The sequence below is a fragment of the Pogona vitticeps genome, chromosome 2 (genome assembly GCF_051106095.1).
Source record: "Pogona vitticeps strain Pit_001003342236 chromosome 2, PviZW2.1, whole genome shotgun sequence".
Classification (NCBI taxonomy): Eukaryota; Metazoa; Chordata; class Lepidosauria; order Squamata; family Agamidae; genus Pogona; species Pogona vitticeps.
The window spans coordinates 8,599,844-8,611,997 of record NC_135784.1 but is presented as its reverse complement, the minus strand read 5'-3'; the positions used below and the strand labels follow the sequence as shown (position 1 = coordinate 8,611,997).

At 41.7% G+C, this 12,154-nt stretch overlaps 1 protein-coding gene across 7 annotated transcripts in view; it reads right to left on the bottom strand.

Annotated features, from left to right (window-relative positions):
* The window catches only part of LOC110071321 (uncharacterized), a 62,177-nt gene that overhangs the window by 32,112 nt on the left and 17,911 nt on the right, over positions 1–12,154 (bottom strand). For 4 of the 7 annotated variants that reach the window (XM_072987624.2, XM_072987625.2, XM_078387804.1 and 1 more), the window contains one exon: positions 8,468–11,842. The exons of 1 other annotated variant lie outside the window; for it this stretch is intronic. In XM_072987624.2, the coding sequence (XP_072843725.2) occupies positions 10,331–11,842 (1,512 nt within the window). In that variant the 3' untranslated portion in view covers positions 8,468–10,330. Of the gene's footprint in view, positions 1–8,467; positions 11,882–12,154 lie in introns of those variants that run through there. 2 more of the 7 variants (XM_078387802.1, XM_078387803.1) reach the window with 1 other exon arrangement.

The following is a 12,154-nucleotide window of genomic DNA, read 5'->3' as shown; positions in this document are numbered from 1 at the left end:
TATACCCCAAGCTGAGGCATTTTCTCTGGTAATACCTCAGAAAAGTATATTTGCCCAAGCGCAGCTAGCAGACCCCACTTTAAAAGTTTGTTTTGAAAAAGTGGATGGCAAAGAATTATTCCCTGAATCCCCTGAACGTTTCATTATCAAACATGGGTTGCTATACAGAGGAAAACTGATAAATATTTCAAAAGGGGAACCTGAGGTTAGAAGCCAGTTGGTTGTACCAGATAAATATCGTTCAATGATTTTGGAAAAGGGACATTCAGTCATAGTTGATGAACATTTGTGTATAACTGAAACCAACCAGAGAATAACCCAGAAGTTTTATTGGCCTGAAATAGGAAAACAGTTTAGAATTTTCTGTCAGAAATTTGATGTGTGCCAGAATCAGAGTTATAACAGTGACCAGACTGAGGTTAAGCTGTGCCCTTTACCAGAAATCTCTACACCTGTTAAAAGTATTGAAGCAGACATTATAAAACCATCTTTTACATCCAAACTTATAAAGAGATTGTAGCAGATTTGTGGAGTAAAACACTTAGAAAATTCTCCCTATCATCCAGAAAGTAATGGGTTAACAGAAATTCAATGGGACCCTCATGAGGATCATTAAAGCCTATTTAGCTGAGAACCCTAATAGCTGGGACCAAAAATTACAGTTACTTTTATATGCCTACAGATCAGTCCCACAAGAGAGTACTGGGTTCAGCCCTTTTGAGTTATTATTTGGGAGACAAGTGAGGGGTCCACTTGATATAATTAAGCAAAATTGGGAACAGATTATTGAAGAAGACCCCCAAAATGTAGTCACATATATAGACTCTTTAATGAACAGCCTCAAAAGAGATCTAGATTTGGCTGCTGAGAATCTAAAAACACAAAAAGTCAAACAGAAACTGTGGTATGACAAAAAGGCTAGGGAACGTCAGTTTAATCCTGGAGATGAGATCCTTATGTTGAGGCCCATCAAGGGGAACAAGCTACAACTGAGCTAGAACGGTCCATATAGAGTTATTCATAAAATGAGTGACCTCAATTGCATTATTGAGGGAAATGAACACCTAGGCAGGAGGGTAGTTCATGTAAATGCCCTTAAGCCATATTATAGAGAAGAAAAAATGTGCTGTTTGCAATGAAAGCAGCTGATAAAGGAGAACATGAGTTACCTTTCTTGGGAAGGGAGGGGTCAGCAAAAGTTCAACCCAGAGGAGGTGAAGATCAGCCCTGCTCTATCCATAGAACAGCAGAGTGATCTGAAAACATTGGTTAATAAGTATCAGCAGGTTTTCTCCAGAAAACCTGGTGTAGCCAAGGGTGTTACATCGGATTGATACAGAGCTGATGAAGAAAAGGAGCAATGACCGCATTCCATGGTCCCATGACTGCGATGTGGCTTTCGGAAAGCTAAAAGAAGCATTAACCAACCACCCTGTGTTGCATGCTCCAGACTTCAGCAAAGAATTCTTCATCGACACCGATGCATCTAACGCCGGGGTAGGAGCCGTGCTGTGCCAGTGTGATGACAATGGAGACCAGCATCCTGTGTCCTCTTTGCAGCCTGTCCCACATTTGCAGCCTGTCCCACAGGGCATCCCTGACAAGCCAGGAGACACCCCATCCGTTACCCCCCTCTTCACTGTGAGGGGTGCAATTTTCTTCAACGGGGAGGCAAAGGGAAGGGGGAGGAGTGCTATACAGGAGGGAACCCCTTTCCCCATTGGCAAGGGGGGGGATCCTCCCCACGGATGCTCAACAACATGGATGAGAGCGAACGCCAGATGTAGAGGGGCCTCCCGCTGACTGTTGCGGAGGGGAAAGGGAGAAGGGAAGCGCCGGACCAACCCTGGCCCCTCCCACTTCCATAGGTGACCCTGAGCATCTTTTCCACCTTCCCTTCACAGGTGCCCAACCTTTCTCAGCGCATGCGTGCTTTGCCTCCCCATCTGAGGCAGAGGGAGAGTGGCTGTTGGTGGAGGGGCGGAACCTGGACACCTACGGTCTAGACTCCGCTCTCTGCCCCTTCCCCGCTCCTACCTTTCAAGCAAGACCACGCCCCCTTCCCCCTCCCAGCGCCTCTTTTCCTCACCTGCCCTTGGTGGAACCTGCAGAGGCCAGAGGAGGAGGAGGAAGAGGAGGAAGAGAGGAAGAAGCGGAAGAAGAGGAGGAAGAGAGGAGGAGGAAGAAGAAGAGGAAGAGAGGAGATTAAGCAGAGGAGGAAGAGAGGAGAAGATAAGGAGGAGAAAGAGAGGAGGAGGAGGAAGGGGAGGAAGTGGGGAGGAAAAGGAAGAGGAGAAGAAGCAGAGGAAAGAGGAGGAGGAGGAAGAAGAGGAAGAGAGAAGACGCGGGGGAGGAAGAGAGAATAAAAGGAGGAGGAAGAGAAGAGGAGGAGGAAAAGGAAGAAGGGGAGGAAGAGAAGAAGTAGCGGAAGAGAGGAGGAGGAGAGAAGAAAAGGAGGAAGAAGAGAGGAGGAAGAAAGGTGGAGGAAGAGGAGGAAGAGAGGAAGAAGAGGAGCAGGAGGAAGACAAAGAGAAGAAGCCCATGGATGACACTGGCTAGAAAGGCGGCTGGGTCACTCGCAAATAGATTGAATAGGGAAAGAGCAAGAATACAGCCTTGCTTGACTCCCTTGTTGGTTGGAAATTGATTAGTTAACTCACCTTTCCAAGAGGCACGAACTTGGCATGGTGTGCCAGAGTATAAAATTCTTATGAGGGTAAGGAGTCTTTTATCTATGCCCATATTTTCAAGTTTTCCCAAAAGCAGTTCTCTGTCTACTGAATCGAAAGTTGCTTTTAAGTCAAGGAAAGCCACAGCCTCGTACAATTTAGAATTTTCATGCTTAACTTTTTTGTTAAGATGCGAAAGTATTAATCAGCATGTTGTGCCAGAGTATAAAATTCTTATAAGGGAAAGGAGTCCATGTAAGGAACGTGGTGGCGCTGGGGTTAAACTGCAGAAGCCTCTGTGCTGCAAGGTCAGAAGACCAGCCGCTGTAATATCGAATCCACGCGACGGAGTGAGCCCCTCTCTTATCCCAGCTCCCGCCAAACTAGCAGTTGGAAAGCATGCAAAATGCAAAAATGTGAGTAGATAAATAGTACCACCTCGGTGGGAACGTAAATGGAGTTCCGTGTCTAGTCATGCTGACCACGTGATCACGGAGGATTGTCTGCAGACAAACGCTAGCTCTATGGGTTGGAAACGGAGATGAGCATTGCCATCTAGTGTCGGACACGACTGGACAAATTGTCAAGGGGAACCTTTACCTTTTTATCCATGTAAGGAAACATGGAGTTTGCCCGTCGTTGGGATCTTCTCCAGTCTTACTCCCATAGTAGGCGTGGGATACGGAGGGAATTTCCCACGTCCCTGAGGTCGTCAACATTTCATATGTGCCCCACTGTCACTCAAACCCTTTCCTCACACCACAGATTTATAAAATTACTACCACACTGGTTTTTTTAATATATCCTTAAGTTTCTGCTCAGACTAAAGCTGTTCCCACGTTCTTTGCATTCCAAAGGTTTCCACTTTATATGAGATCTTGGATCAATAGAAAGATGACTGCTTTTATAAAAGATCCTCCTATGTTCCATGTATTTCTACAGGTACTACAGAACTTCATTAGGATACCTGACTCCACAGAAATCCTACAGAAATGTGCAGACCTCCCAGGCAAGGAGATTCTACAATTCATCAATGATGATACAATTGCAGGGAAAGGGTGATTCTCAAAATGAGAATCTGTGGGGGTTTGCTATTCTCAGACATCTGGAGATGTGCGGTTTCTCCTGTGGGTTCCAATAAACACAATTGACCCACCGGGGTCATGCCTCTCTGAGGGCCTTCTCCATTTCTCCCTTCCTTTCTTCAGCTAGCCTGTCTCTTTCCTCCCTGATCTTTCTCCTCCACTTTCTCTCCAGTCTTACCTCTCTCTTTCTGCCACTCATGAGGTATCATCAAGTTCTCCCACTGTTTGGTCCAGGGTTTCTGTTAGCTTCTTGCTGTTTAATGTGCAGATTTCTCCAATTGAAGAAAAACACACACTCTCTTCTTCTACAAAAAGGCTCGTGTATTAACAAAATATATACAAATATACAAAGCAGCAGACCTTTGGCGTGGCAGCAAAAATAGAGGCAACGTACATAGAGGATAGTAGCATAGAGAAAGGAGAAGAAGATACATTCATGTTCACAATGTTCACTTATATACAGTTGAACTGATGCCTCTGTTCAATCACTTCATGTGTTGCATCATGAGTAGCCGCCCAGAATGGTTGGAAGACCAGATGGGCGGGGTATACATCAAATAAATAAGTAAATAAGTAAATAAGTAAATAAGTAAGTAAGTAAGTAAGTAAGTAAGTAAGTAAGTAAATAAATAAATAAATAAATAAATCTTCCTTTACATGGGTGTTGCATCATCCACAGATGTTGCATCATCTTCTTCATAGTCACTGTGACTCAGCACTTGCACAGGTGATCATCATTGCAGTTCATTAATATTACAGTCTGGACCTGTTCAGGCCTATAAAAATTTTAATACTCTGACACCCCTCCTAATTTTCTACGTGAACAGAACATAATCCCATTTCTTTAATTATTTCACTATGGTTTTGAGCATTCAAAGGTTTTGTCAAGATATATGCTACATTTTTATTGTAGATTATTGCAATGCGCTCTACATGGGGCTGCCTTTGAAGACGGTCCGGCGACTGCAACTGGTCCAGAACCGAGCTGCGTGGGTGGTGAGTGGTGGGGCCGCTAGAGAGCACATCAAGCTGATTCTGTTTAATTTACATTGGCTACCAGTTGCTACCCGGGCCCAATTCAAAGTGCTTGTTCTGACATATAAAGCCCTGAACAGCTTGGGCCCTGGATATCTGAAGGACCGCCTCCTTCCATATGAACCTACCCGGCAGTTAAGATCTAGCCAGGGGGTCCTTTTGAAAGAGCCATCCCTCAAGGAGGTAAGAGGGATGCCTTGTAGATAAAGGGCCTTCTCGGCAGCTGCCCCCAGACTATGGAATGCCCTCCCGACTGAAATTTGTCTGGTGTCAACGTTGATGACATTTCGTTGCCAGGTCAAAACCTTCCTGTTCCAGAAGGCTTTTAATGGAAATAACATCAACTGTGGGTCCTGATGGCAATTTTAATTGTATTTTAATTGCATTTTAATCATTTTATCTTTTATTGTATTGAATTTTAATTGTTGTAAGCTGCTCAAAGACCTCTGGGTAGAGTGGGAGGCATATAAATTAAACAAACAAACAAACAAACAAACAAATAAATAAATAAATAATTTTTCCTCTGTCTTACAATATTCCAATTCAATTAATTTCTCTTTTATTGCTTCTTTTACATTGTGGTATTTGATATCCACATTTGCTTCTATTTTTTACTCTTTCTGTTAAAGCCATATGTATGCATGTGGTATTATCTTCCAAAACATTTATTGCACCACATGTCTCAATTTTCAAATCTTTTACTAATTGTTTATACCAAATTCGGAACATTACTCTGATAAGGCTGCAAATTCTGCTTCTGCAGTTGAGGTAGCTACAGAATTTTGCTTTATGGATTTCCAACCGACCAAATTATTTCCAAACATTATCACAAAACCAGACATTGATTTTCTATCAATTTCATCATTGGCCCAATCGCCATCAACAAAAGCAGTTAATTTTAATTCTTTTGATGGTTTTATCACCAAATGATAATCACATGTTCTTTTCAGGTATCTGAAAATTCTTTTTACCCCTTGCCAATGTTTTATGCTTGGTTTTGATACATGTCTACTTAAAATGTTTACAGAAGCTGCTATATCTGGACTTGTCCAGTTTGCCAAATAAATTAGACTTCCTATCGCAGAATGATACAATTCTTGATCCTCAGTTTTTTTACTATTTTCATCACTCTTCTGAAAATCTACAATCAAAGGAATATTTACACTTTTACATTCTTGCATTTGTTTAATTTTCAAGTCTTGACTCAATACAAAACATAATTTCTTGCAGCTGCTAAAGCTGATGCCACTCTCACCGTCTCAGCCCTCACTGTGGGAGAAAAAACTTCATCATAATGAACACTTTTCTTCTGTTTAAAGCCTTGGGCCACTAATTTTGCCTTATATCTGAAATTTCCATCATTTTGTAACTTTCTTTTAAACACCCATTTGCTACCTATTACTTTATAAATACTTTGTGTTCTTCCATGGACCTCATTTCTTCTTCCATGGCATCTTACCACTTTCTTCTTTCTAAATCAGGAAGTGCCATCACTTCCTCATAATTCCTAGGTTCCTGCTACACATAGCAAACTCTAACTTCACCCACTCCAAACATTTTGGGTGGAACTCCCTTGTCTGCCTTCTCTGATCTCCCAGGACCTTGTGGCTCTCATTCACTCCATAATTCACTATCTTGTTCTGTCAGAATATAGAAATTTTGTAGGCCTGAACCTGGATAAATGTATTATTAACGAGCAGCCATTGTGCACAGATGTGTGTATGCTGAGTCACTCTGAAGATGATGCAATGTCTGGAAATCAGAAGACACCAGGTGCAGAAGATGAAGTCATGTGTATTCTGATTGGACTAGAGAAGCCATGTATAGGTATATAACTGAACAGTGTCTGTGTATCACTCTCTTCTTTCTCCACCATTTGCTGCAATCCACCATGTCCGTTTGTGTAAAGAGTTCCTGCCATGCTGATGTGATGCCTGCCTGTAAATACTTGTAAATATTGTAAATATAACCATCTTGCAAAAGAAGAACTTGTGTCTTCAATAATTCTGTGCATTTTTCCTGTCGCCAAATCCTTGACATGTTCATCTTGTTCTTCATCATCATCCTCAGTTGCGGATTTGTTTGTGTCTTCTCCAGTTTCTTCTCTCTCTGTTTCTGTTTGCCTATACTGGTTCCTTTTTGTATCAGATATTGGGATAAAAACTTGTGAATTAGCATGAATCTTATTCCAATTTTCGTGCTCTCCCACTGTTTGGTCCAGGGTGTCTCCATTCATATCCACTCCCAGCCTTGTGGTAATATCCTCTCCTTCTTTTGCCCTTCTACCTCTCCAGCTTCCACTGTCTCCCTTCTTGACTTCTCCCCAAGATATACAGAAATTTGCAGACCTCCCAGGCAAGGAGATTCTACAATTCATCAATGCTGATACGATTGCAGGAAAAGGATAATTCTCAAAATGAGAATCTGCGGGGGTTTGATATTCTCAGACATCAGGAGTGCGGTTTCTCCTGTGGGTTCCAAAAAACACAACTGACCCACCGGGGTCATGCCAAAAGCCCTCTCTGAGGGGCTGTTCCATTTCTTCCTTCCTCTCTTCAGCTAGCTTGCCTTTCTGCCACTCATGAGGTATCATCAGGTTCTCCCACTGTTTGGTCCAGGGTGTCTCCATTCATATCCACTCCCAGCCTTGTGGTAATATCCTCTCCTTCTTTTGCCCTTCTACCTCTCCAGCTTCCACTGTCTCCCTTCTTGACTTCTCCCCAAGATATACAGAAATTTGCAGACCTCCCAGGCAAGGAGATTCTACAATTCATCAATGCTGATACGATTGCAGGAAAAGGATAATTCTCAAAATGAGAATCTGCGGGGGTTTGATATTCTCAGACATCAGGAGTGCGGTTTCTCCTGTGGGTTCCAAAAAACACAACTGACCCACCGGGGTCATGCCAAAAGCCCTCTCTGAGGGGCTGTTCCATTTCTCCCTTCCTCTCTTCAGCTAGCTTGCCTTTCTGCCACTCATGAGGTATCATCAGGTTCTCCCACTCTTTGGTCCAGGGTTTCTCCATTCATATCCACTCCCAGCCCTTGTGGTCCTGATACGACCAGATAGGGGGATATAAATAAAATAAAAAGAAAAAAGAAAAAAGAAAAAAAGAAAAGAAAAATATTCTCTCCTTCTTTTGCCCTTTTACCTCTCCACCTTCTGCTGTCTCCCTTCTAGATTTTTCCCCAAGATATATTTCTCTTCCCTCCTCCTGTCTTATTCCTTTCGTTTTCTCCTAAAGTTTCTTTACGCAGTGGATCCTTTCTTTCCTCTGATGGACCTTCTTCTTTCCTCTCTGGAACTTCCACTTTAGACACCCCGGGCTCTTTATTTCTAGACTCTCCCATCCCTACATTCGTCCAAAACTTTGATTCTTCACCTGGAACTATCTCTACCCTCCTTGTTTTCTCTGTGAACCTTCTCATCTCTCTGTCTTCCTGCTCTCCCCATCGAGTTGTCACTTCTCTGATGGGTCATATGTTCTGCCTCCGGGGCTCCATTGGGTTTTTCCCTCCTCTTCTCGGGAAAGGACGGCATTCCAGTAAGGATGGGTTCAGCCTGACTTTCTTCCTCACATAGACCACCAGTGACAAGGTGTTTGAAGCTCATCTGGGTATCTCGTAAGAAGTCTTTTCATTGTTGCAATGATTCCAGGCAATTCCAAAACTTGTTAATTCAGTACAAGTTCATTTATTTACATCATTTCTAGATTCCATGCTTGAATATACTAAATCCAAAAAAAGTGTAAGGCAGTCTTACAGGCATGAGGAAAAAACTGTCGGTACAGATTTTCAAATCCAAACATCATAGAGTTATGCAAAAACTGCAGGCTTACTTACAATACACCCTTGCAAAAAGATGCAGGAATTTAAAATTAAATAAATAGGATAATTTAAGACATGTTTGAATCTAAAATACAAACACATTAAAAGACTGAATTTTTTTAAATCTAGAAAGACGGAATACATCTTCAGAACACTTCAAACTTCCTAAGAATACAATGATAAAAAGCAAAACCCTTTATCGTGTTCAATGAATGACATGCAAAACTATTGAAAATTTAAAAATAAATATATATATGATGTAAAAAAGCACTATTTGGCTCCAGGTGTGTTGCTAAAACAGAGAAAATTTTGTTCTCACCCAGCCATGTGTAAAATCCATTGCTGACTGTCCGTCCCTCGTGGTTGTCTTTCCGCTCCTCCAAGGACTTTCACCCAGGATCAGTTCCATCGTCTGTTGTACTTCATGAAACCAAAAATCTATATTTCTCCGTTCCTTTCTAAGAACGTTTTGTGGGAGAGCTCTCCAAATATTTATATCCCTTTGTTCTGCATCAGTCAATAGAACCAAATCTTCACAAGGCTTGTGTTTTCCAGCGTCTCATATGTTAAGGATCAAAGGATTTGATCACCTCTAATCCACTGCACTCCCAGGCCTGAAATGACCAGAACTTGGAAAAACAAGATTTCCACTCCTTCCAACAATCCCTGACATTACAAAGCAGTATACTCTACTCAGTACAATAGCACAGAAATGCTTAGTTCCTCATGAATTATACAGATTATATATTCATTGGTACCCTCTTTAAAACTCAATTACTATCATTATTTATGAGGGTAAAGCCTTCTTATTTATTTATTTATATATATATATATATATATATATATATATATATATATATATATATATATATATATCCCGCCTATCTAGCCACTTAAGGCCATTCTAGGCGGCTTACGGCAAAAATAATACAATGTAATTAAAACAATTTTAAGTAAGGGAAAAACTTAGAAAAGGTGAAGCAAAAATAAGGAGAGGGAGAAGAAAAAAAATAGCAAATGTCAGGGATTGGCTGAGGGGAAGGCCTGCCGGAACATCAGTGTTTTTAATTGATTTTTAAAAGTACCCAGTGAGGGAGCCGCGCGAATGTCAGGGGGAAGGTTATTCCAGAGGCGAGGAGCCACCGCCGAGAAGGCTCTATTTCTTGTCTTTTATTTCCGGGCCTCCCTCGGCATTAGGCTCCTCAGCCTCACATCCTGACTTGCGCGAGTGACATGGGTAGAACTAGGTGGAAGTAGGCGTTCCGCCAAGTAACGAGGCCCCAAGCCGTTTAGGGCTTTGTTCATAAGCATTAACACTTTGAAGTAGATGCGGAATCGGATGACAGCTTTTCTCTCTTCACTACTTGCTTTTCTTTCACCAGTTAGCTTTAGAACATCCATCTTGTTCTCCTTTTACACTAATTTTATAAAAGCTTCCATTGTAAAATATATGATTTTTCTCATTTTTTAAGCACAAGGTTCCACGTCTATTTTATAACATCTCCCTGTTAACTAACAATAGAAGTAAAACACATGACAAGTGGCACTTCAAAATGCCCTCCATTTTTTCTCTTTTCTCTCCGTTTTGCATTAAGTCAGCATTTGGTTGCTCAGTCTTTCCAGTGGAAACCAGCACAAAACTGAAGGAGCTCCTTATGCCTTCTTAATTTATGAGGAGCTCTGAATAAAGCTTTTTCCATAGTCCATGCATTTCTATGATTTCTCCCTAGTGTGAATCCTTTGATGTAACATAAGGCCACCACTGTGACTAAAGCTCTTTCCACATTCCATGCATTTATGTGGTTTCTCCCCAGTGTGAATCCTTTGATGTACCCTAAGGACCACACTCTGACTAAAGCTCTTTCCACATTCCATGCATTTATAAGGCTTCTCCCCAGTGTGAGTTCTTTCATGGTTCCTAAGGGCACCACTCTCAGTAAAGCTCTTTCCACATTCCATGCATTTATAAGGCTTCTCCCCAGTGTGAGTTCTTTCATGGTTCCTAAGGTTACCACTGAAACTAAAGCTCTTTCCACATTCCATGCATTTATAAGGCTTCTCCCCAGTGTGAGTTCTTTCATGATTCCTAAGTTTATCATTGCGACTAAAGCTCTTTCCACATTCCATGCATTTATGTGGTTTCTCCCCAGTGTGAATCCTTTGATGTAACCTAAGGGCACCACTCTGACTAAAGCTCTTTCTACATTTCATGCATTTATAAGCCTTCTCCCCAGTGTGAGTTCTTTCATGGTTCCTAAGGCCATCACTGTGACTAAAGCTTTTTCCACATTCCACGCATTTATAAGGCTTCTCCCCAGTGTGAGTTCTTTCATGATTCCTAAGGCTACCACTGGAACGAAAACTCTTTCCACATTCCATGCATTTATAAGGCTTCTCCCCAGTGTGAGTTCTTTCATGATTCCTAAGGTCACCACTCTGAGTAAAGCTCTTTCCACATTCCATGCATTTATGTGGTTTCTCCCCAGTGTGAATCCTTTGATGTACCCTAAGGTCACCACTCTGACTAAAGCTCTTTCCACATTCCATGCATTTATAAGGCTTCTCCCCAGTGTGAGTTCTTTCATGTTTCCTAAGGGCACCACTCTCACTAAAGCTCTTTCCACATTCCATGCATTTATAAGGCTTCTCCCCAGTGTGAGTTCTTTCATGTTTCCTAAGGTTATCATTGCGACTAAAGCTCTTTCCACATTCCATGCATTTATGTGGTTTCTCCCCTGTGTGAATCCTTTGATGTAACCTAAGGGCACCACTCTGACTAAAGCTCCTTCCACATTCCATGCATTTATAAGGTTTCTCCCCAGTGTGAGTTCTTTTATGTGACTTAAGGCCCCTACTCCAACTAAAGCTCCTTCGACATTCCATGCATTTATAAGGTTTCTCCCCAGTGTGAATCCTTTGATGTAACCTAAGGACACCACTGTGACTGAAGCTCTTTCCACATTCCATGCATTTATAAGGCTTCTCCCCAGTGTGAGTTCTTTCATGATTCCTAAGGTTACCACTGAGACTAAAGCTCTTTCCACATTCCATGCATTTATAAGGCTTCTCCCCACCATTTACGTGGTTTCTCCCCTGCGTCAAGACTTTTATGTGAAATCCATGCCTGCCCACTCCAATTTCCAATTCTCTGTTTTCTTCCTTGATTATGAGTTCCTGCCCAGGAAGCCGCAGATGTTGCTTGGCAATTCTTCTCCTTTTCATCATCTGGTGGATTAGAAAAAGATAAACAGCCACTTCCAAAATCTGCAGGAAAAAGAAATGAATTTATTTATTTATTTATTTTTATTTATTTATTTTATTTCTATCCCGCCTATCTGATCATATTAGACCACTCTAGGCGGCTTACAGTAAAAACAACAATGTAATTTTAAGACTTTACAGCAGAAACGTAAATAATAAAAAAGAATAAAGAACAGAATAAGAAAAAAAAGATCGTCAAGGGTTTTCTGTTGGGAAGGCCCGCCTATACATCAATGTTTTTAGTTGTTTCTTAAAAATGCCCAGCGAGGGAGTGTT